The sequence below is a fragment of the Mandrillus leucophaeus genome, unplaced genomic scaffold (genome assembly GCF_000951045.1).
Source record: "Mandrillus leucophaeus isolate KB7577 unplaced genomic scaffold, Mleu.le_1.0 Scaffold916, whole genome shotgun sequence".
NCBI classification, from domain to species: Eukaryota; Metazoa; Chordata; class Mammalia; order Primates; family Cercopithecidae; genus Mandrillus; species Mandrillus leucophaeus.
In genome coordinates, this window is record NW_012109986.1 from 1,150,218 (window position 1) to 1,175,874 (window position 25,657).

The window sequence follows — 25,657 nt, forward strand, 5'->3', positions numbered from 1 at the left end:
TTAGGGGAACTGGATATTAATAGTTGGTATCTCTGTAATTTGTTCCAGGACCTTGATTCATTCTTTTTGGCTCTCTGGAACTCAGTTTCCCAACTCAGATAATATGGGATAAAGCTACATGATTTCTAAAAGGTCTCATAAATTTCCAAAATTCTATTTAAATGAAATGGGCTTATTGTTAGCACCACAAAGCAACAGATGGATATTTTTGAGCTTGGCTAAAAGATGTGAATCCCAGAAAAGGTGCATCTCCATCCTCAAGCTACGTTAGCCCCTCAGCATCTCTAAGGTGGATTCTTTCTGTTACCTCCTAACTGCCCTCACTATTTCCATGTTTCCTTTCTCACCCCAAATTTATTTTATGCCGTAGACATTTTTCTAAAGTGTGAAACTGATGAAAATTCTGAAATAATTCTTGTTATTTATATAATAAAGGAGGCTTATTTTAGTTTGGAATAGAAAGTCCACACCTTTCACCAGCCAGAAATATCTAAAGCAATTCCTTTAACCTACCTTGTTTTTTCATATCTCTTTGTCTTACTAGGTTTTTACTATTGAATTTTTGTATGCACTTTTCCCTACTTGGTTAATTTCTATTGATCCTTTTCATTTCAGCTCACTCTTCCTTGATTGTGCACAGCCTGTGTTCCTGAAAGGACCTGGGCGTAACTCTGACCAGGTCAATTATTGAAATATATTGCATGGTCAGTTTGTCTGTCATATTCCTTAAAGTATCTACGGAATATGCCTCAGGGCATGGGGCATGTACTATTTGTCTTGTGTCTCCTAAACTTGTCAGTGTAATCCCCTGTTCGTGCTCAAACAGCAGAAGGGAACAGAAAGAAAGGGATTCTTACAGTGTGCCATGAATAATTATAAAACTCACTTGCCTTAATGAGTCACCATTTAAAAGCTCTTTCTTATCTTCAGTATCTCTCTTTGTACTTAGGATAAACCATGATGTATACAGATAAGATAGTATCCCTGTTTTTACAAAATTTACCAAACTGATTAATGGAGACTGCCAGTACTCTATCCTTATACCACTTTTGCTGTCCCTTTGCATTCACTTCTTTGGCCATCTTATCCACTCTTCTGGCATTAAATAGCATCTATATGCTGATGACTGTTATATTTATATCTTAGTTTGAACCTCTTTTCTAAACTAGAGACTCATCTATCCAGTTGCTTACTCAACATTGCTATTTGGATGATTAAAAAGAGGTATAAAAAATTAGTATAAAAAACCTGCTCCAACCACATTCTTTCCTATCTCAGTTAATGGCAACTTGTCCTTTCTGTTACTTAAGGCAGATTTTTTTGCATAATCTTTGACTTTACTCTCATGTCGACATCCAGTTCTTATTTAAATCTTATTTGCTCTGCCTTCTTAATATTGCCAAAATTTGAATCACTTCTTACCAGATTTTGCTTTGCTATTCCGCTCCAAACCACCATCGTTTCTTGTTTGTATTGTTGTAGTCTCCTAGTCATTCTCCACAGTAACCATTGTCCCTCCTAGGACTATCCTTGACATAGCAGCCAGAGTGGTCCTCTTGTAACCTAAGGTTATATTCCTCTTCTGTGCATGAGCCTTCATGGTTTCTCATCCCTCTCTGAGTAAAAGCCAGCATCTACACAATGGACTACAAGGCCCTGTGAGCTGAGCCCTCTTACTTATCTCATCTCTTATAGCTTTCCATGTCACCCAGTGTTCTCTTGTCACACTAGCCTTTGTACTGTTACCTCTGACTGTGATGCTCTTCTCTAGATAGCCTCCTGGCTTATTCTTTAACCCCCTTCAGTGTTCTCTCGAATACTATCATTTTTTGGTCAGTCTTCTCTGAGCCACCCTTTCAACATTATTCCTTCTTCCTATCTATGCTTTATTTTTCTTATAGCACTTAACATCTGATATACTGTATTTACTCATTTATGTTATTGTATCTGCTGTATCTCTGTATTGGAATGTCAGTTCCATGAGAGCAGGAATTTTATTCTATATATTGCTATATCCCCAGAGCTTATGACAGTTCCACACACATTGCAATGCTCAATAAATATTTGTTGAATGAATGAGTGAATATATCACATCTAGCTTTGAGATAGGATAAATTCAATGATGGAAGAATTCACACTTACATGTATTATGTATCAATTTATTAAAATCATATAATCAATTGATGAAATATTTTATGAAGTGAATTAGATTGAAATATGTCTTGGCTTGTACCATTTTGATGATAACTTTTACAGCCTTGGAGTGTGTATAGATTCTATGTAGTATAAAAGAATTATCCACTTTTCTTGTAGTTTACAGTCTTAAAGATGTGTGATAGAAGTTTGAAATTGTGTGGAAAGCACAGTATTGAGATTTTTAAAAAATTGAATTGGTAAAGAAAGTGTAGAATAGAGCAGGGGTCCCCATCCCTGGGCCACAGACTGGTACCAGTCTGTGGCCTGTTAGGAACCAGACAGCAGGAGGGAAGCAGTGGGCAAGTAAACAAAGCTTCATCTGTATTTACAGCTGCTCCCCATTGCTCACATTACTGCCCAAGCTGTGTTTCCTGTCAGATCAGTGGTGGCATTGGAGTCGTATAGGAGTACAAACCCTACCTTGAACTGTGCATGTGAGGGATCGAGGTTAACAACTCCTTATGAGAATTGAATGCCTGATGATCTGTCACTGTGTTAGTTTGTTTTTACACTGCTGATAAAGGCATACCAAAGACTGGGAAGGAAAAAAAAGGTTTAATTGGACTTACAGTTCCACATGGCTGGGGAGACCTCAGAATCATGGCAGGAGTTAAAGGCACTTCTTACATGGTGATAGCAAGAGAAAATGAAGAAGAAGCAAAAGTGGAAACCCGTGATAAACCCATCAGATCTCATGAGACTTATTCACTATCATGAGAATAACACAGGAAAGACCAGCCCCCGTGATTCAATTACCTGCCCCTAGGTCCCTCCCACAACACGTGGGAAGTCTGGGAGGTACAATTAAAGTTGAGATTTGGGTGGGGACACAGCTAAACCATATCAGTTACTAGTGCCAAAGGCTTTGGGGACCACTGGAGTAGAGGATTCAAGGTATCTGTTAGGATGAATAGCAGATTTAAAAGAAGAAGAAGAGCATAATACCTGAATAGTTTAGTTCAATGGCTCTTAACCTTTTTGTGGCTATATATGTTTTTGAAATTCATTAAAAACTATATGTTCACTCTAGGGAAAATGTTTTTACCACCAAAATTTGTATATATTTTAGTGTGTTTATGTACCTTAAATAGGTTACCCACAGTAGGTAGCTAGACTTCTAGGTAAGACTTTTTGGTGTAGATGGAATAGATAGCCAGTGTGAAATGCTGTGTAACAATCTGATAGAAGGTTTTGTAAGAGTTGAATATTTTTACTCTCATATATAAATAGTTACTAATACCAAGTAACATTTTGAAAGATATTAATTTGTTATCAACACATATTGGTTAGTGTGGACTTTCAAATTAATTGTAAAATTGATTGCTTAGGAAAGAGAATGGTTTGAGATAAAAGGGAAGGAGTAGCTTTGGTGAAGAAACAATATTAAGGACAAGAACGTGCAGTCCTTTAATCCTAGATAAACAGTTTGGCCATCTGAATTAAAGGGGAAATAGTTCTTACAAACTCATAATGTTGTAGATTCAGAAAAAGATCGGAGAAATCGGTCAAATACAGGTTCCTACTTCTCTCAACTAAACCCTTGTAACTTGGTCATCTCAGCCGTTTGGACACATCAGTGATTAGAAACTGGAATTCATAAAAATTATCAGAGCTTTTTTTCTTCTTGTTGGTCCTAATTTGGTATGTTGAAGTATATGGAAGTTTCATTTTGTTTTCTTATCATACATTCAGATTTTTAAAAAATGCTGTAACTTTTTCTCACCCTTTTACTGTAATTTTCTGTCCTTTCAGCCTTTACTCACATGACTTGTTTTCCAGATCAACTGTCATCCTAACTGTTCTGTTATGGACATGATTCTGTTTGTCATTATTTTTGAAATATAGTGCCTAAAACTACACATATGAGATATGACAATGGTAGAGTATATGAGGATTATAGCTTCTTTCAGTCTGGCTATTTTTGGTGATGTAGACCCAGACTATATCAGCACTTTTGGGAGCCATAGCAATACTCATAATAGCCAAAATGTATTGGCTGCTTAGAATATTCCATGTACTGTGCTAAGTACTTTATATGTGTTACCACCTTTTATCTTTATAACAATCTTTATAGCAATCTTAAGTTTATAATGATACTACCATTATGCATCTCATTTTAATGGGGAGGAGAATGAAGCTTAGAGAGATCTATGTGCCCAATACCACATAGTAACTGCTGAAGGTAGAATTCTAACCCAGGTCTGTAGGGTTAGGATTCTGTGCCATACCGACAAACGGCTGAGTTTGCCAGCAATGAAATATTTGGAGGCTTTCACGTCAATTGCTATTAATTCAGTGCTTTCAGATGTTTTAGTAAGTAGGCATTTAACCTTTCTATATTTTACTTATAAGTCGTAATTACAGGATTTAGATATTTATTTTTTTCTCTCACTCATATAACTTATTTTTCCTAATATAACATATTTCTCATAGCTTCCACATTCAACAAGATACCAGTCTGTTAAAGACAACTTTTGCTCAAAGTTAGTAATGATCAATAGATCAGAAATTTATAATAATAGTTTTTCTACATTCTGCAAATTCAGCTCATAGCACTGTTCATTAGCTCATGATTCTTGATCCATAAATAAACATCATTGTATCTGCTGTTGTCCTAAAAAAAATCATGAGAGATGCAGAAAAAAGAGCATTATACTTTCACTAATGACTTCTCTTCAAATCAACATTTGATGGTTTTGTTTTCTTCCTGGAGAGCCAATGAAATAGTACGTCTCACATTATTTTCTAAGTTTAGAGGAGAATGTTGATGACAAACCCCAAATATTGGCATGTTCCTTTTTTCTATTGATTTTTATGTAGATCATTATAAGTAGATGCCTTATATCCCATAGATGAAAAATGTATTTCACTTTAGACATTGGGAATGATTATTAACATTTATAATATACCTGATAATTGACAAAGTCCATTTAAATATGATCTCGTTTAATCTCCCTAGTTGTATGTAAAGGAGGTAGCATCAGTCTTACCATTTTACACTCAAAATGTGTAAGATCATACAGTTTGAGAGTGGTCCAGTTTTCAAGCCTTAGTTTTGAAATATAGTCCACATCTTATATTCTTTTCTGCAATGTCACATGGCCTCTCAATGAAATAAACGAAGGCATTAGATGAGGACTCGCCAATATAGGGATTGAAAGCATAATGTGTGCTTTAGGTAATTAGATAGATAGTTGAGAGTTAAAGGTTGAGTCTGAAGAATTTGACACCAACATGCTTAAAGAGAAAAGAAGAAAGTACCTAGAAGGAGATAGTGAAGACATTTTTTGGCATGAGTAAAACTATTTAAGATTGTAATACCTTTGGTCACACATAATTTTTTAAGTATTTCTAAAATTAAGAATAATAATTATTACAAATTTAGATTATTAACATTAAAGAAGTCACTGAAGATATTAACAAAACCACTTATTTGTGGAAAAAATGTGTTGGTATTAAGGAAGTTTAAGCAACAGACTTATTTGAGAATGGACCATTGATGTAGTTTTCTTTAAGGAGATTTTTTTCATTGAATAAGTATAAAATAGAGATGCATGAAAAAGTTGTAGATCAAATTGGATGTTTCAGTACTATCAGTCACCAATTTCCAAGCATTACATTTGATTAAAATAGATCATACATCTATTTGTAGATGAATAAAACCAATGATGGTTGAGTAAGATTTGGAAGATATTTGTTAAATGAAGTTTGCAGTGCTGTAAATTTTGAGAAGAATGAACCTTTACTGCAAGGAAGTTTAGCTATTTATTAAGTTTGAGAAGTAGTTTCTTTTTACATTTTTAAAAATTGACTAATATCCACATTTATTTGTCATTTAACCTTAACACAATGTCAAATTCAGAAATTTTTAAATGAAATACATTTAAAATATGCTACAGAAACCTGGGGAAATGTTGAACTCCTCTGTTAAGGAAACCAAGGCTCAAAAACTAAATAAACTTCTAACCAAATGTCTCTCTATCATCTCCGTTCTCTTTCATAGCAGTATTCCTACTATAAAAGCAACTCAATTTTGTTCATAAAAATAAAGTATAACCTCATTATGCCGTTAGATGTTGTTTATTATTGCTTGGTTTAATTTTCAGCTTTACTATGAAGAAGCTTTAGAAGTTGGCATTTAAAGGCTGGGTGTGGTGGCTCACGTCTGTAATCCCAGCACTTTGGGAGGCCAAGGGGGTTGATCACCTGAGGTCAGGAGTTTGAGATCAGCCTAACCAACATAGTGAAACTCTGTCTCTACTAAAAATACAAAAATTAGCTGAGTGTGGTGGCACGCACCCATAATCCCAGCTACTTGGGAGGCTGACACAGGAGAATTGCTTGAACCCAGGAGGCAGAGGTTGTAGTGAGCCAAGATGACACCACTGTGCTCCAGTCTACGTGACAGAGTGAGACTCTATGTCAAAAAAAAAGAAAAAAAAAAATTGGTATTCAAATGTTTTATGTTTTTACATATTTATGAATATCATGGAGAATGTGATGTGGATAAGATGGATATTTTATGTATATTTTACCAAAAATTCTATGTGCATAGGCAAAATAAAATCTCCTAACTTGAGCACAAATTTCTTAATATTCCCGGATTTATGATCGCAGTCCATATGCCATCTTAAGAAAGGTTTGCAGACTCCAAAGTCTACAAAAATATTGACCAAATCAATTAGTCAACGCACTTTATATATATCCTTAATGTCCATATCCTTTCCACTGACAAAGCTGGACTAAGGAGTTTAAAAAATTTTTTTAATTGGAAGAAGAAAGAGGGAGAAATTTGATGTTGACTATGTATATCTGCTGCAGCGGGATTAGAATTCATCTTCAACTTCATGTTTGTTATTTCCAATCCTTCATTTCTTTGCAGGAGTGTTGTGGTGCCTGTAAAGAAGCCACCTCCAGGTAGTTTAGCTGTAACCACTGTGGGAGCCACTACTGCTGGAAGTGGGCTGCCAACAGGCAGTACCTCTAATATATTTGCTGCTACTGGAGCTACACCAAAAAGTATGATTAATACAACAGGTATTGTCCTTATATATTTTTGTGATACTCATCTTTTTATGTTTTCTATATTTTCATTTTTCTGCTTATTTGATCTTAAAAATTAAAATACCCTAATCATTTAAGATTATCTTAATTTTTAAGAAGGTTATATTTTATGTTATGACTTTTTAGAATTTGTCTGTAGTTGTAGAGTGCATTTTTTAGTGGTCATTTTAGAGGACAGTATTGTTTTTGAGTCTTCTCAAAACAGTGCTGTTTATTTTCAGAGTGAAATCAGATTACTGAAAGATATTTGGGGAGCAGAAGCAAAGGATAATTTGAACACTGACGTTTGATATGTAAAAATGAGTAAAATATATCAAGAATATCAAGATGTACTAAAAATGTTAGTGACAGAAAGCAGATTTGGGGACATTGATTGGTTGAGTTCTAACATATATTCTTTGCTAAATCCCCTAAGGGAGGTAGAGCTCCCCTAAGAACCTTGACGATATGCAAGAGCCTCAACTTGATAAAAAGTGCATGTGAATAAGAACCGTTGTTTGACATTGAATTAATTCATATACATAGATTATAATTTGATCCAATTCATTGCCCAGCAAATTCCTAATGAATCTAGGAACAACAAATTTCAAATCATTACAAATATTAAAAGTCTGCCTAAAATAACCTTTTTTTTTTCTGTAAATTTACAGAAATGTTCCTGTTGATTATCAGCTAAATAAATCCTTACCCAAATCTTTGTGATTCCGTTTTAGGTATTTATACAGCGCAAGATGATCCCTGACTTTTCTTCCCTGACTATAGTAGTCTTCTCTTCTCCAGACTGTATAGCCTTGAACTTTCCGTTTATTATCATTGCCTAGATTCTTCCCATTTTTATTAATTTCATAGCTCTTTTTTGTGCTTTCTGTATCTATCTTGTTTATCATACCACCTGAATCTGACATATCATGAACAACACATTTATGGGGTTGTAGTAAGTAGAATGTACTCTATTAAGAATATTTATATTGGCAAATAAATGTCATTAATGGCATTGTGTCAAAGAATAGACCATCTATTGTTTATCTGTATTATAAATAGATATTTCTACCTGGCTTGTCTGAAGACTTTAAAGTCTTTCCAGTATTAGAGTTTCATTCTTTATACTCATTTAGCTTTCTAGAGATAGGAGTCAAACTGCTTTTCTTTTACTAAAGTATATACTTTAAAAGTGTAAAGGTTTTAAAAATATGAATGAAGTCGTTATTCTTGTTAGGAGTTAGGTAAATGCAAAATGGAATCACCTTTTTTGTCTTTATATGAGACAAGTCATGATGTTTTTAATTTCTATTTTAAGAATTAAGAATGAATATGGAAAGTAATGGTAGCAAGAGTTTTGATGATAGTATAAAGTATATAATATTACAATGAGAAATAAAAATGTAAGTGATAAACTTCTTAAAAATGTGTGTGTGTGTGTGTATGTATGTGTGTATAAATTGTGAGCCAACAGCTAAGCCGGACATACTCTTCATTTCAAATATTGGCATATAGGTGCTCTAAAATGTTATAGTGGAAGTCCCAGTAAGCAATTCAGTTTTATGGGAATTAGTATAAGATGATAATATTTTGGAACACTAGATGTCCCTCAACTCCACAGCTATTTAATATACTTACGTGGCGTATTACAGAAAAATCTTTACTAAAATTATATTTTTATATCATTGAGGGAACACTCATTATTTTAAGACCAGGTACTAATGTAACTCATTATAGCCCTTCTTAAGCAGTGATCTTATCAAAAGCAGCATTTGATGCTGCAGTGCCACAAATTTATGCTCAGATCGTTCACTCCAAACTCTGTCTTAAATGATGAATACCAAAAATATTGCAGTGTAGCTATAAAAAGATAACTTTTTCACACCTAAATTTGCATTGTTTTATCAGCCTCATTTTATCTAAAAAGTTTTTCATTTGTTGATGTTTTTTATTTATACCCCATTTGTAGTATGTAGTTTTGTTAGATTAATGTAAGCAAATCAATTAGATTTCAATGCAGCATCTGTTATATAAAATTATATTTATTAGCATACTTATGGCCAAATGATTGTCAAATTCTGTTTTGAAATTCTGATGAGTAATTCTTTCAAAATCAGATAGTAACGGTGTAATAAAATTTTTTTAAAACAAATTTATGTTTAAGGCTAAAAATTATTATTTTGGGAACAGGTGCCGTGGATTCAGGGTCCTCCTCCTCTTCCTCCTCTTCTAGTTTTGTGAATGGTGCTACCAGCAAAAACCTTCCAGCTGTACAAACAGTTGCTCCAATGCCAGAAGATTCAGCTGAAAATATGAGGTATGCATGACTGTTTGTTTTTATTCATTTTAACTCTTTTTAAATGTAGTGAAACAATACACAAAAATACAAAATATAGAAAGAGTTCTTGGGAATGAAGGTTAATTATTTTGCAATTGCATTTCACAATTATTCTGATATTTTTGGCTAGTTGTTATGTAAAAACCTTTGATATATTTTGGTCCAAGCAGAGATCTTCAGTGATTTTAAATGTTTACTGTTGTATTAGTAGTTCACTGTCATTAGTGCATGTTACTATTTCCAGTAAAGATTCAAACATGTACAAATGGTAACATGATAAAATTGGGCATCTTTGGGGGGTGATAAAAAGTTTAAAATATAAAGTTTCAGGCCAGGCGTGGTGGCTCACGCCTGTAATCCCAGCACTTTGGAAGGCCAAGGAGGGCAGATCACTTGAGACCAGGAGTTGGAGACCAGCCTGGAAAACATGGTGAAACCTTGTCTTTACTAAAAATACAAAACTTAGCAGTGTGTGGTGGTGCACGCCTGTAATCCCGGCCACTCGGGAGAGAGGCTGGGGCAGGAGAATCGTTTGAACCCAGGAGGCTTGTTGCAGCAAGCCAAGATTGCACCACTGCACTCCAGCCTGGGTGACAGAGCAAAACTTTCGCTAATTAATTAATTAATTAACTAACTAACTAACTAATGAACTAACTTTCAAATTAAATCTGCAATGTTATATATAACATCATTGGAATTTGAATAAGCAAACATTATCATATCTGCCATGATTAAAGGCCATTCCTGGAAGAGACTGGCCCTCGTTCTTGGAGTAAAATTGTGCACACGTATACACATACACACAGAAAAAACTGTAAATACTGTATGTATTCACAGTTTTTATAGAGGTATAACACAAATACAGAATATAAAAGCTTATTGAAAGAATGAACACACTCATCATCACCCAAGTTAACAAATAGACTGTACACCAGGAACCCTTGCTTTGCACTTTTTTCCTAGTCACTGTTCTTGCTTTTCTTCCAATTCCTTACCCTGACTTTTAATACTAAGATAGTTTTGTCGTTTTTAAATTTTATGTAAATGTAAGTACATCGTATGTATTTGTTTGTCTCTGACTTCTTTTGTTCAACATTATTTTTATGAGATTCATCTATTGTTGCATATAACAATAGTTTATTCATTTATTCTTTTATTTATTTATGTGTCTATACCATAATTTATTAATTCATTTTACCGATGGTGGGCATTTGGAATTTTCCTTATCTTAGTTATTACAAATAATACTGCTATATAGATAAGACCACTTATAATTACTATGAGTGTGCTACTATTACGTGTGTGTACTACACATTAATGTGTATATGTTAGATGATTTGGAGTGTAATTGCTGATTCATAGTGTTTGTATATGTTCAGTTTTACTAGATAATGCCAAATGGTTTTCAAAAGTGGTTGTACTAGTTTACTAACTCTGCAGCAGGTTATGAGAGGTCTTGTTGCTTCATATCTCTGATAGGACTTAGTAGTTTTAGTCTCTGTCATTGTAGCCATTTTGGTGGAAGTGTAGTGGCATTCCGTTGTATTTTTAGTTTGCATTCTCCCAATGATAAATGAGGTTGAGCACTTTTTAAAAAAATTTGTCTTTTGTTTTCTTCTTTTGATTTGCCTGTTGAAATCTCTAGTCCATTTTTTTTAAATTGTGGGCTTTTTTTGGTCTTTTTCTTATTAATTTTTTGAAAATGAGCCCTTTGTATGTTATATGTCATACATATATCTTCTCCCATTTTTTGACTTACCATGATCAATATGGTCTATTTTGATCAACAGAAGTTGTAAATTTTAATTAAATTTACCTTACAATTTTTTGGTTTATAAGTGCTTTTGGTGTTGTAAAAACTTTGTCTACATTTGCCCTGTCTTACCTTCTGGCTGCTTTATTCTTTGCTTTTTGAATTTAGATGTGTAATCCATTTGGAATTTTTGTGACTATAATGAGGTAGGAGCAATAGGTATATGAAGATGACCCAGCACCATTTATTGGAAAGACACTTCTTTTCCCTGTGTTCTGTCACTTTTGTCACAAATTAGTCTTTCATATATACTTGATTATGGTTTGGCAAACAGCTCTGCCTCATCTCTTTTTCTGTCTTTAAGCCATACTATCTTAATTAGCCTTAGGTTTAATAAAGATTGGGTTGAGTAAGATCTGCTCACCCTGTTATTTTTCCTCAGTATCATTCAATTACCTATTGACCACCTATGTGTAGATCTATTTCTAGACTCCATTCTGTCCCATGAACTATATGTCACTGCTGCACTATCTTCCTGTATCGTAGCTTTATATTAAGTTTTGAAAGAGATGAGGTAATATAAGTCCTGTAACTATTCTTTTTTAAAATTGCTTTGACTTTTCTAGATTAATTTACATTTTCATATAAATTTTACAAGTGACTTGTCAATTCTAAAGCAGCAGAAAAAGAAATTCTGCTGAAATTTTAATTACAACTCTGTTGAACCTTTAAATTTGAGGAGATTCTTCATCGTAATACTGAGTATTCAAACTTTCGAAATTGTCATTCATTGAGATCTTTAATATTTTTCAGCAGCTTACTGTAGTTTTCATTGTAAAGCTCTTGTACTTATTCTTAAATCTTTTTAAATTTTTATTTTTTTAAATTTTTCATGTGTTTGATGATATTAGATTTTTTGCTCTAAATTTCCAATTGGGAGACAAAAAAGAGTACATAGTGTATGATTCCATTTATATGAAATTAAATGAAATGCAAATTAATTTATCTTTAAAAATAGCAAATCAATGATTGCCTATGTCAATTTTACCTCAATAAAACTGAAAAAAGGGGACAATTTTGTATTAGTGTATTGATTTTTATATGTTGATTTTATATTTTATAATCTTGCCACTTAATTTTAGTGAACTCAGTAAGTTGTTTAGAACTTTCTAAATTCACATAATCTATCTAACACTTTCTGTAGTTTCCTTGTTTTCTTTGCATGAGATAATGTCACTTGTAGCTTTAGTATTATTTATCCTGAAATGTTTGAGAATTCACCAGCAGAGCCATTTCTGCCTGGAATTTTCTTTCTTGGAAAATTTAAGTTATAGATTCAGTTTTTTAAATTGATAAGTGAGTATCCATATAATATATTTATTTTTGTATCTGTTTTGTTATTTTTGTCTTCAATGAATTTACCCATCTTATCAAAGTTGTTGGACTTATTGCCATACATTCTGTGTAATTTTTTACATTTTATTAATATTTTAAAATATAAGTATGATCTCTAATGATGTTTCATTTCAGATTTTGTTAATTTTTGTTTTTCTCATTTTTTCATTTTCAGAATAGCTGTTGTTTTTCAATATTATGATTTCCCCGCAAAAATGATACTGTGTTCATTAACATTTTTAGGGTTTTTTTTGCTTTTTATTATATGAATTCTGCTTTTATTACTCCTTTCTATTTACATCACATGTGCTTGCTTTTTTCTTTCCATATCTTAGAGTGGAAACTGAGATTGAGTGTCTATAAACTGTGGACCATGAGCCAAATCATTCTGCCACCAGTTTTTGTACATAAAGTTATTGGCATACAGCCACACTCATTTGCCCGTGTATTGCCTATCACTGCTTTCACATTACTGTGACTGAGTTAAATAGTTGCAACAGAGACAATATGGCCTAAAGCTTAAAATATTTACTATCTTATCCTTTACAGATGTTTCCCAAACCCTCTCTTGGATCTTTGATTTTAGACTTTTCTTGTTTAATGGTGTGGTATATGAGCATTTAAAGCCATAACTTTTCCTCCAAGCACTGTTTTACCTGCATTGTACAAATGTAGTATTTTTTATATTCAATATTTTTTCTAATTTTCCCTACTTCTTCTTGGATTCCTACACTTTTCAGAGGTGCATTTTAACATTTATCTTTGTTCACTAAAAATACTGCCATGCAATCCATTCAAGTTGTTGCATGAATTAATAGTATGTTCCTTTTTAATTTCTCAGTCATATTCTATGGTATGGATGACAGTTTGTTTAAACATATACCTACTAAAGGACATTTAAGTTTTTTCCAGTTAGGGCCTATTAAAAATAAAGTTACAATGGACATTTGTTTTTATGTGAACATATATTTTTATTTCTCTGGGATAAGTACCCAAGAGTGAGATTACTGGCTCTTTGGTAAGTATATGATTAGTTTTATAAGAAACTGCAAAACTGTCTTCTAGAGTGACTGTACCACTTTATGTTTCCACTGGCAATGTGTGAGTGGTCCAGTTTCTCCTCATTGTTACCAGCATTTTTTAAAGTGTTCTGATAGGTATGTAGTGATATCTTATTGTGCTCTGAATTTGCATTTTCCTAATGGATAAAGATGCAGAACATCTTTTCATATGTTTATTTCCCATCAGTGTGTCTCCTTCATGAATTGTCTGTTCATGTCTTTTGCCTATTTTTTAATTGAATCACTTTCTAACTTTTGAGCTCTGAGAGTTTTTGTTATATTCAAATACAAGTCCTTTTTTAGAAATGTAGTTTGCAAATATTTTCTCCTAGACGTGCTCCATTTCATCCTTTTAATGGGGTTTTTAGCAGAGAAAAATTTAAATTTTTTTTAATCTGGCTTGTCAGATTTACCTTTTTATAGTTAAGCTTTTGGTGTCATGTGTAAGAGCTCTTCACCTAGTTCTGTGTTCCCAAATTTTATATTGCGTTTTCTATAAAGTTTTGTGGTTTAAAAGTTGTTTTACTTTTAAGTCTGTGATCTATTTTGAGCTGATATCTGTGTAAGGTGTGAGGTTTAGGTTGAGGTACATATTTTTGCCTATGAATGTCCATTTGTCCCAGCACCATTTGTTGAAGAGGCTATCCTTGCTCATGAGGCATGTTTTTAAGATCTTCTAAGGCAAATTTAGAGAGGCCTCTATTCTTGGATTGCTTTTGCCACACTTAGAAAGGGTGGACTTGCTAGAATTTCTCCTGAATGCTCAGTGTATTTATTGAGCTCTCTCCTTTCTGGCTGGAGGGAATTCAGACAATTCCCAGCACTATGCACTCTCAGTGATGTTTGTGTTACAACTCCTTCATAATTATTCTTTTCAAAAAATTGTTCTATTCTAGCCCTTGGAGCTTTCAGGCTTCACATAAGTAGATTGCTATTCAGCCTAAGACTCAGGTTTTTGGAAATTTTTTTCTTTATAGCTTCCTCCTCTCAGGGACTCTGTCCTGCAAATTCTATTCACCTTGGCTGTCTTGAACTACAGTCTCAGTCTTGTCAACCCAAAAACATTGCAGGACTCAGTATTTGCCATAATGTAGGAAATACCTCCATAAAAGAAATGTAGATGATGGGGGAGCTCACCTTATTGGTTTCTCCTTCCTTAGGGTTCATTGTTCTGTACTCCCTGTATTGTCTGAAAACAGTTGTTCCCTGTATTTGTCTAATTTTTTAGCTGTTAGCATGGAAGGTAATTTTAGACCATCTTACTTTTTCGAGGCTACAAATGAATTTTATATTTTTATCATGTTGTCAGTGGTTTCTTTTATACATTTTATTTTAATTATTTTAATTGTTTCCATTTCAATATGCTGAAATGTTAACCCACTTATTATCCCTAATTATTTTTGTATAGATTATTTCAAAATGTATATGTATATACATAATTGTGTCATCCATGAATAATGGGGGAGTTTTTTTCCCCCATTAAAATCCTTGCACCTTTTAATTTCTTTTTCTTAACTTACAGTGCCACCCAGTACCTCGAATACAATTTATTACAGTCATGGTTATAACAGGCATTCTTTTTACATTCTCCATCTCAGATGAAAAACATTGAACATTTATCATTAATTATGATGCCTCTTATCTATTATATATAATTTTCAATAAATGTTATACATTTCTTATATTTGTAATTAACAAAAACTTGCTATCGTGATGTATGTTATGCTTTTTAAATATACACTAAGATGATCTTGTGGTTTTTCTCCTGTTAACATGGTGTACTATATTGGTTTAATTTTTAAATGCTAAAAGAATTATCAATTTCTAGAAGAAATCCAATTTCATTGTAATGTGAAATAGATTTATCTCTTGAAAGCTTCTATAAGATTTTTTTTTGTCTTTTATTCCCCTGAAATATTTAGCAAACTTCACAAGCAAAGACATCTACTCCTGGATCTCTTCTTTTAGGAAAGTTTCTTAATTAAAATTTCAATTTAATTAGTTACAGATCTCCCAAAATTTTCTGTTTTTTCTGGTGTCAGTTTTGGTAGGTTTTTATTGGCATAAAGTTTTTTGTAATGTTATCATGTTATTCTTTTAACATTCATATAATCTGTAGTAATGTCCCTTCTTTTTATTCTTGATATTCTTTATTTAAGCTAGCCAGCTTGTCTGCCTTCCTGCCTTTCTACCTTCCTGCCTGCCTGCCTGTCTTACCTTCCTTGCCTTCCTTCCTTTTCTTCATAAGTTCTGGCAGTAATCAGTGTTATTCTTAATTGCCAAAAAAAATTCACTAGCGAGAAGTAACAAGAAACTGTTAAGTTGAAGGTTGTGCATTATTTGTTTCCTTAGTGCAGTAGTTTTCTAACATCAGCATGCATCAGATTAACATAGAGGGCTTATTAACATACAGATCATTGGGTACCTGATTCATTAGGACTTCAGTAGGGCATGAGAATTTAGGGCACCTCTAACGAGTTTTTAGGTGTGTTAGTCAAGCTTATTTAGAGAAACAGATTAAATAGGATGTTTACATTCATATGAATATACATGTATATACATATTATTTATTATAAAAATTTGGCTCACGTGATTATGGAAACTGGGAATTCCCAATATCTGCAGTTAGTATGCTAAAGACCCAGGAGAACCAATGTGTAGTTCTAATCAAAGTACCAAGGTCTGAGAACCAAGAGAGCCAGTGATGTAAGTTTCTATCCAAAAGCTGGCTGGCTCAAGGCTGAAGAAGAGCCGATGTTTCCATCTGAGTCCAAAGGTCAGAAGAGACCGGTATTCCTAGCTCAAACATTCAGGCAGAAGGAGTTTGCGCAACTTTTTTGTTCTATTCATATCTTCAGTTGGCTAGATGAAGCCTTCTTACATGAAGGAGGGCCATCTACTTTATCCAGTCTACCTGTTCAAATGTTAATCTTATGAAGAAATACCCTCACAGTCATACCCAGAGTGCTGTTTAATCAAATATATTGACACCCAGTAAAATTGACACATAAAATTAACCATCATGCTAGATCATGCTGATGCTGCTGGTCCAGAGAACACACTTTGAGAAACTGTGTGTAATTGATAATCCTTCAAATTGCAGGAGTTGTCCTTGATTTATCAAGGTCCTATTCCCAGACAATGTGTGGTCCTTCCTTACTCTATTTTAACTCAATGTACTCCAAATTTTGCAGACATACGTGTACATATGTATACATGTGTGCATGTTCATCTTAAATTCACACCCTGCAAGAAAGTCTACTTATTTTATTGGTCAACATCTGTTTTGATTTAACCAAATGACTATCCCTTTTTGTTGCTTATCATTCTTTTCTGAATGTCTGACCTCCACCTAGTATCATTTTTCTTCTTCTGAGAGAACACTTCTCAGTATTTGATTTAGTGCAGGTTTGCCTGTCATGAATTTTTAGTTCCTGTTTCTCTAAACGTCTTGAAAATCCACCTCAATATTTGGAAGGATATTTTGAACCAACAGAATTCTAGGTTGGCAGTTATTTTCTTTTAGTGCCTTGAAAATATAATTTTATTGTCTTTTGGCTTTTTTCATTCTGTGTTTTATTTCTTTATTTTATAGGTTAATTCTTGGTCATATTGTTTCTATTCTCCACTCCAACCCACCTGATGTCTGTTTTAAAGGTGTTCTGTATTTTGGGAGTTGATAAGTTTTACTATGATGTTTTCAGGTGCTGTGGATTTTCTTTGTATTTACCCTGCTTAGGACTTGTAGAGATTTTCAAATCTGAAGTTTTATCACTTTCATTCAATTTTGAAACTTCCTAGCCATTACCTGTTCAGGTATTGCTTGTGACTCTTTTTATCCTTTTGTTAGAGCTTATCTTAGATAAAAATTAGAGTTTTAAAAAATACATTTCTTACCTATCTATCTGTATCCTTTCCCCCACTCCTATTTCTCTCTCAGTGATTTTGAGTATTTTCTTTTAACCTATAGTCTACTTTATTAATTCTCTCTTTAGCTGTGTCAAGTCTTCTCAGTTCTTAATTTCTATTTTTGTAAGTACTCAAATTTCCATTTGACTTTTGTAGTTTAATATTATCTTCCAACTGGGCGTGGTGGCTCACGACTGTAATCCCAGCACTTTGGGAGGCCGAGGCAGGCAGATCATGAGGTCAGAAGTTTGAGACCAGCCTGGCCTTCATAGTGAAACCCTGTCGCTACTAAAAATATAAAAATTAGCTGGGCATGGTCTTGCGTGCCTGTAATCCCAGGTACTCAGGAGGCTGAGGCAGAATTGTTTGAAACCAGGAGGCAGAGGTTGCAGTGAGCCAAGATTGTGCCATTGCACTCCAGCCAGGCGACAGAGTAAGACTCTATCTCAAAAAAAATTATCTTCCAATTGTTTATCTTATCCAGTTGTTTATCTTGGTCCTTAATTTCCTTGGTCTTTAATTTCTTTAATTAAGTTAATTTAGTTAACTTTAATAGTTAATATTTAACTATTAGGGTAAATGTGGTTACCCTAAAGTCTTTGATTATTTATCAGAGCTACCTCTGTCATCTTGTGTTACTTTTGGTATTCAGTAATATCTTCCTCTCTACTTACATGTCTTTTCTTGTTATTATTATGTGAAAAACCTATGTAGTATCTGAAAGATTATAAACATAATATGAAAGTACAAAGTGGTGTTTTCTTCCAGAAAAAAATACATTTTCTTCTGGTAAGCGTTAGCAATCCTAAACGACCTTAATGAAGTCAAGGTTAGAGGGCCAGTCTTTTTTCTGATTCACCAGTTCTTTAAAGTATAGTTCTATAGGGTCTCAACTTAAATCATAAGGGTTTTTCTAAGCTTTTTTTCCTCTTTAGTAGGCTCTGAGCTCCAAACATTTTGTTCAATTTCAGTCATTCAGTTGCTTCTACCAAAACATGTCCATGGGAGACGAGCAGTCCAGAAACCAAAATCATCTTCTTAGAGTTTCTTCTTCAGGGTCATGGTCAAATAATTGACTTCTGTCTTAACTCTCCATTTCCCTCAAAGAAGTATTTCTGGTTTTATCCAGCTTTTTAAGTTGTTCTCAGCAAGAGAATTTGCCTATTACTAAAGGTGGAAATCCACATTTTTATATAGTTACTGTGTTTATGATCATATATTTGATGGAGTGTAAATGTTAAAATGGCTTGGTTTTTTTAAAATCACTGATTTCAGCTGGGTTATGTCAGATTAATTCCTTCTGATCCTTAATTATATGATAGAAAAATGTGTAACTTTTTGGTAATTTTTAAGTTGCGTAAAGCTCACCCAATTAAACATTGTCAACTCCTTACATGACTTTCTTTATTTTAATGAAGGGTTTTGATGGTAATTTTTTTCCTTTCTTTAAACTTGTGTACATTTTTATATTTAAAGCAGTTCTGCTTTTTTTAAAAATACCAAACTGACAATTTTTATATTTTAATTGGTATTTCTACATCATTTGCGTTTAGTGTAATTACTGACATGATTATATTGATATCTACCAATTTGGTAATTGTTTTAGAATACATTGTTACTTTCCATTTGTACTTTATTTTGTTTTTCTTCTTTTATGCCCTTTGTTGGGTTAATGGAGTATTTTTTTATTATTTCATTTTCTCTCCAATATTGTCTTATTGGAGACAATACTTCAAACATTTTTAAAATGCTTAAAATAAAAGACAACCTTTTAAACATTTTAGGGGCTTCTCTATGGCTTACAATATAAATCTTTAAATTATCAGAGTCAGTTTTTAATATTATTACACAGTTTCATGTGTAATAGTGATGCTTGTAACAGTTTACTCCTAATTCCTCTTTTACATCCTTTGTGTTAATGTTGTCATACATTTTACTTTTATATATCTTATGAAGAAATAGTAGTTAGGGTACCGTGGCTCACACCTGTAATCCCAGCACTTGGGGAGGCCGAGGCGGGTGAATCACCTGAGATCAGCAGTTTGAGATTACTAGCCTGGCCAACATGGTGAAACCCCATCTCTACTAACAATACAAAATTATCTGGGCATGATGGCATGTACTTGTCATCCCAGCTACTCCGGAGTCTGAGGCAGGAGAATTGCTTAGAACCCAGGAAGCAGAGGTTACAGTGAGCCGAGACTGTGCCACTGCACTCTAGCCTGGGTGACAGAGTGAGACTCTGTCTCAAAAAAGAAAAAGAAAAAGAAACAGTACACTGCTATTTTGCTCTGGACAGTGAATTTTGTTTTAGAACAGTTAAAAATAAATGCATTTTATAGTTTTATTTATCTTTTCTAGCACTCTTGTTTGTATAAATCTTATACTTGAACTGCATTTAAAAGTATTCGTAGTACAAAGTCAGCTACATGAATTACCTCCGTTTTTGTTGTCTAAAAAGGTCTTTATTTTACCATCTTTTTCTGAAGAATTTTTTGGCTACACATGGAATTGTGGATTATATATTTTTAAAATGGCTTTGAAAGGGATTTCATCTCATTTCTTCTGGCTTGTACGGATTCTAATGAGAATGTCATTTTTATCTTTGTTCCTCTTTATGGAATGTGTCTTTATTCTCTGAATGCCTTCTTCAGATTTTCTCTTTATATTTGAATTTCAGCAGTGTATTATGATACTCTTTTTTTACTTATTTACTAAAATTCTACTTGGTGTTTTCTGGGCTTCTTGTATCCGTAGTTTTATGACTTCATTGTTTTCGGAAAATTCTCACTCAATATCTCTTCACATATTTCTTCTGCTCTAGTATGTCTCTGTGTTAGTTTTCTATTGCTAGAATAACGCGTTGCCACAAATTTGGCAGCTTAAATCAGCACTGATTTATTAATTATTTCACAGTTCTGTAGGTTAAGAGTCCAACACTCAGGTCACACTGGCCTAAAATGAGGACGTTGGCAGGGCTGCATTTCTTACTGGAGACTCTGGAAGAAAATGCGCTTCCAGGCTCACTCAGGTTACCAGCATAATTCAGTTCTGTATGGCTATAGAACACATGGGCCTGTTTATTTGCCTGCTGTCAGAGCCTTCCCTTATCTCCTAGAACTCACCTTGCATGTGGCCTCCTACATTCAGAATTAGTAATAATGCATCCAGTTTTTCTCAAACTTGGGATCTGTCTGTTTTCCCCTTACACGTATCTTTTCTGCCTTCCTCTTTTGCCGTCCTTCTCTAGCCGGAGAGCTTTCTGCTTTTTAGAGCTCATGTGGTTAGACTGAACCTACCTACATAATCTAGGATAATCTCTCTATTTTAATGCCCATAACCTTAATTTCACTTGCAAAATCCTTTTTACCATGTAATATAGTTTATTCAAAGGTTCCAGAGATTATGCTTTAGATACCTTTGTGGAGCCATTATTTGGCATATGGCACTTCGCTTTCTGTGATTCCAATCACATTTATGTAGAATTATTTGATAATGTTTAATAGCTTTTGAACACACCAATGTGCACACTCTCTCCATCGGAGTGTGTGTATATTCTTTTTTCTTTTTGTTTTAATATGTGTGTATTTTATTGGCCTGTCTTCAAATTCACTGAGTTTTCCTTGGCTTCACTGAGTCTTTTGATAAGTCCATTGAAGGCACATCATTTCTTTTACTGTATTTTTTATTTCTACCATTGTTTCTTTCTTTTGCTGAAAATTTACATCTGTTTATGTATGTTGTCTGCCTTTTCAGCTATTAACTCTTAACATGTTAATCATAGTTACTTTAAATTCTTTAATAGTTCCAACATAGGGTTCATCTGTGATTTTGATTCTATTGATTTTTCTCTGACTTTTTTTTTTCTTGTTTCTTCATGTGTAAGGTAATTTTTAGTTGAAAACTGGACATCATGTATGGGATAGTAGCTCCTGACAGTCGTATTTGTGTTCTAAATGGGCCTGCCTCTCCTTATGCTAACTTTTGTGAGAGGGGTTGAGTCATTTTAGTCTTTTGTTGAACAGGGTTTATGTTTTCTTGTTGTGTTTGTTACTCCCTGCGTACCATGGACTTAAAATTTCTCGATCTTTACTTTGTGTTTAGTTAGGTGCTAGTTTTTCAGAGTGTCTTGCTATTTCTGTTCTACCCTGTTCTGATTCAGAGAGGTTCCCTACACTATGCAGTCCCTTCCGCAATAGACTACCATTATCTGTTACTGGGTGCTTGCAAGCCTGGTGTTCAAGGGCATGGGGTTCTCTTTTGTCCTGGTCTAGACTCCATTTTAGTCAAGTGCTGTCCTGGATCTTGAAGGTAGGGCTTTTTCAGTGATTTTGTGCATTTCTACATGATTGGGGATCTGTAAATTTCAGGACTCAGAACGTTTCCCTTCCCCTCCCTCAGAGTAGAAGGTTTTTTATGTTCCTTTCCTCCAGCTGCAACAGGCCTCCTACTGTGCCCCAGAAGTGACAGGAGTTGTTATCTTTCTCTCAGATGCATAAGGCTTCCGTTCTGTAGAGGAGATAGGAAGACGGATCTGGGCAGAACTTTGTGTCTTTTCTGCAGCAATTAATTCTCTCTTAACCTGGAGCAATGAAGTAAGTTTTCTGCAGTCTTCCATGCTGCCTCCAGTTTTTCTCCTGAGTACTGGTTAGGTTTGAATGCAAGAGCCTGGGTATTCTTGCAAACTCCCCTTGTGTCTATAGCTCTGGGGGTTTTATTCTCTTATAGTCCACACATGGACTTCAGAAATTTATTTAAAAAATTTAGCTGATTTTTTCTTGCCAACTTAATGTGGTGCCCAGTGCTGCTTCTTCCTGTTCTCTGCCTCAGGTTAGAAAGTTCATGCATCCTGACTCTTCTTGGAGGTTCCTGTCCTCAGATTTCAAGCTGTTTGATTGCTTGGCAACCTCAGCTCTCTCTGAGGCCTAAAAAAGTTATAATTCTTTAGATTGTCTGGCTGTTTCTTGTGATTTTTGTGGGAATGACTCCAGTTTTCTGCATCTGAAATAGAAGTCCATTTCATTTTAAAAGTTGAAATTCTTAATTGATTTTTCAATTTATATATTCAAAAATATTATATTTAACTAAATACTATACTACAAAACACTCATTAACTGCTATTCCAGAAAACAAATTCTGTAGGTGCTTTACTGGGGAATATTCTTGATAACACCACCTATAACTAAGTGGCAGTGGAAGACTGGTCTGAAGGAAAAGTGGTGCAATTGTAAGAGATATTCCAGCCCACTCCATGGGAAAGCTCTGAAATTGGAATGGCTTCAGAGGTGTCCTCAATTGAGTCAAAGGAGCTGGGGTTTTGTTTTTTTTTTTGTCCTTCTAATTGACCATTGTTTGAATTCACACTGCTCCTAATGAGGGGGCTTAACCTTGGGTGAAGCAGCTCCCTTCTATAGGGAGGGTTTCAACTGTGAGCCATCACCCCACAGTTCTCAGAACTCTCCAGGGAAAGAATGTCTCTATCCTGAAAGAGGATCTTGGTGACACACCACAGCTCCTACTACATTACAATTTTTTTTAATATGCTAAATATTTTATTTAAGAGGATAAATGTTGTTACAATTTTCATGTCAAGTATTTAAGACACAATTAGCCTTACCCTTTTTGTCACTAGATTTGTTGTTTGGTTTTAGTTAGACTTACATTCTTGAGTTTGTATTTTTATTTCACTATAGTTAACTTTTGTGTCATTTAAGTGGTTGATTGGAAAGAAGGAATTGTTCTACATCAATTTTTTTTTTTACTTTTGTAATTAGTGCACTCCAAACAACTTTTCTAATTGTCTGAGGGCATCCCCCAAAAGCATTACATAATGGCTATTCACAGATGTGATCATGCCACACAATAGTTCTGAATTCCTGGGCTCAAGTGATTTTCCTGCCTCAGCTTCCCAAGTTATTGGGACTAGAGGTGTGCATCATCATGCTCATGTAGGCATTACACATCTTAAAACTGGAAAAGTGTTTACTTGGAATTTAGTTTACGATATAAAGCAGTAAACTTCTTACTTATAAAAATATTCTATTTAGCTTCAATTTCTTAGTCTTCTATAACTTTATCTGCTTTTTTAACTTTTTCATCATGCATTTGAAAATAATTCTGTTTAGGAGTAATAAAGAGAAAATGCCAGTTTTAAATTTATAAGATCATAGGGAAATAAAATAAGTAAGCATTTTTTTTCAATATCATGTTTTCCATAGTGGCCACAACCTTAGAAAGCTATAACTTAATAAAATTGTCAGTAGGTAATTATGTCACAGTTTTGCAGATTTAGGATACATTTACTCATCAGCTATTTTAGTATGTTAAATTATATTTAATATTAGAAATTTAGTGACAACAGATAAAGTATTTGAATTCCGTGTCAATTCCTAGTCATAATATATAGCTGATAAGAATTTAACATTACAATGTATGGTTGTTCTATCATTAATACTCTCTTAATCTTGTCTTTTCATCTGTGTTTACCTAAACCCAATCAGTTCACTTACCGATGCCTACGTTTCCTCATTTACATAGGAGCATTCAATTAATAAAAATCTATAGAATTCACTAATGTAATAATTTCTTTTATGTCTGAGTAAATCTTTTAGGTACAATACTTAAGGGTATGTGATTATTTCTTTTTATTCTATGTTTTCTTATTATAACTACCTATTTTATATGATTTAAGAAATAGGAAATTTAAGCACTCTAATCTTTCAAATCAAATTATTGTTTGTTATATTTATGACATTTTGCTAAAGACCTAGGAGAAGACAAAAAGTAAATAAAATCAAAAGTAAGTAAAAATGACTTTATGAAGTAGCACAAACATAAGGGAGTTTGTTAAAATAGAATACACAATGTATGTAGGGCCCTAAATAAGAATAGAAATATTATATTTTTCTAGAATTCTAAAACATATACCATTAAGAAAAGATCACTTTGTTATGAACTATGTTTATCAGGGGATTCATTTAGATGACAGGAGAGAAAAATTTTCATTTTTTTTTAAACTAATCTGTGTACTTACAATTACCATGGCCTTGGATATTTCTTGAGGCCAGTTACATTTGGCAAGATTTAATAATAATTAAGCCATGGGTTTTCATACATTATTTTTTCCATGGATTAATTATATTTTTATTCATATGAATTTCTTAGAATTAACTGTGAATGAGACTTCCTCAATACAGGTAAAAGCCAAACATGATTGCAGTTTTTAAAAACCATAATTGTAAGCTTTTGTGTTTTAAGTCATATTGTTTTAATCTAATCATTGGAGCTATAGAATTTCATCTAAAGCCTTATTACTTCCTTTGAATATTTTGTTTTGAGTTGGTAATTTTGCAAGAGTGGTTTATAATTTCTCAAGTTGCAACAGGACTTTTCTTCATGGAAATAAGTAATTCTCTTTCTTTTTATTTATTTATTTATTTTTGATTTGTGTAAATTTAAGGGATATAAGTGCAATTTTGTTTTGTGGATATATTGCGTAGTGGTGAAGTCTGGGCTTTTAGTGTATTCATCACCTGAATTATGTACATGGTACCCATTAAGTAATTTCTTACCTCTCGCTCCCACCTTCCACCCTTCAACCCTTCCAAGTCATCAACCTCCAGTGTCTATCATTCCATATTCTGTCCATGTGTACATATTATTTAGCGCCCACTTATAAGTGAGAACATGTGCTATTTGCCTTTCTGTTTGAGTTACTTCACTTAAGATAATGGCCTCCAGTTCCAGTAATTTAATTCTTTTTCTTAAGAGTTTATACTTACTATTAAGAAAACTAGCCAAATTCAAAATAGTTATCAATCAAGCATCTTAAACACTTCATTAGTGTGACTTAAGGGGAAAAAATAGACTGGGGAGAATAGAATGAGTGGCTTGAAATTGTATGCTTTTCAACCCACACTTGATAAAGTCTGTGGTTAGAGCCCAAGAACTTAACCAAATATT

At 33.6% G+C, this 25,657-nt stretch overlaps 1 protein-coding gene across 1 annotated transcript in view; it reads left to right on the top strand.

Annotated features, from left to right (window-relative positions):
• The window catches only part of NBEA (neurobeachin), a gene marked incomplete at its 3' end in the record, with an annotated part of 753,742 nt that overhangs the window by 278,573 nt on the left and 449,512 nt on the right, over positions 1-25,657 (top strand). Inside the window, exons 32-33 of the mRNA XM_011969865.1 lie at positions 7,079-7,233; positions 9,430-9,556. Of these exons, the coding sequence (XP_011825255.1) occupies positions 7,079-7,233; positions 9,430-9,556 (282 nt within the window). The remainder of the gene's footprint in view (positions 1-7,078; positions 7,234-9,429; positions 9,557-25,657) is intronic.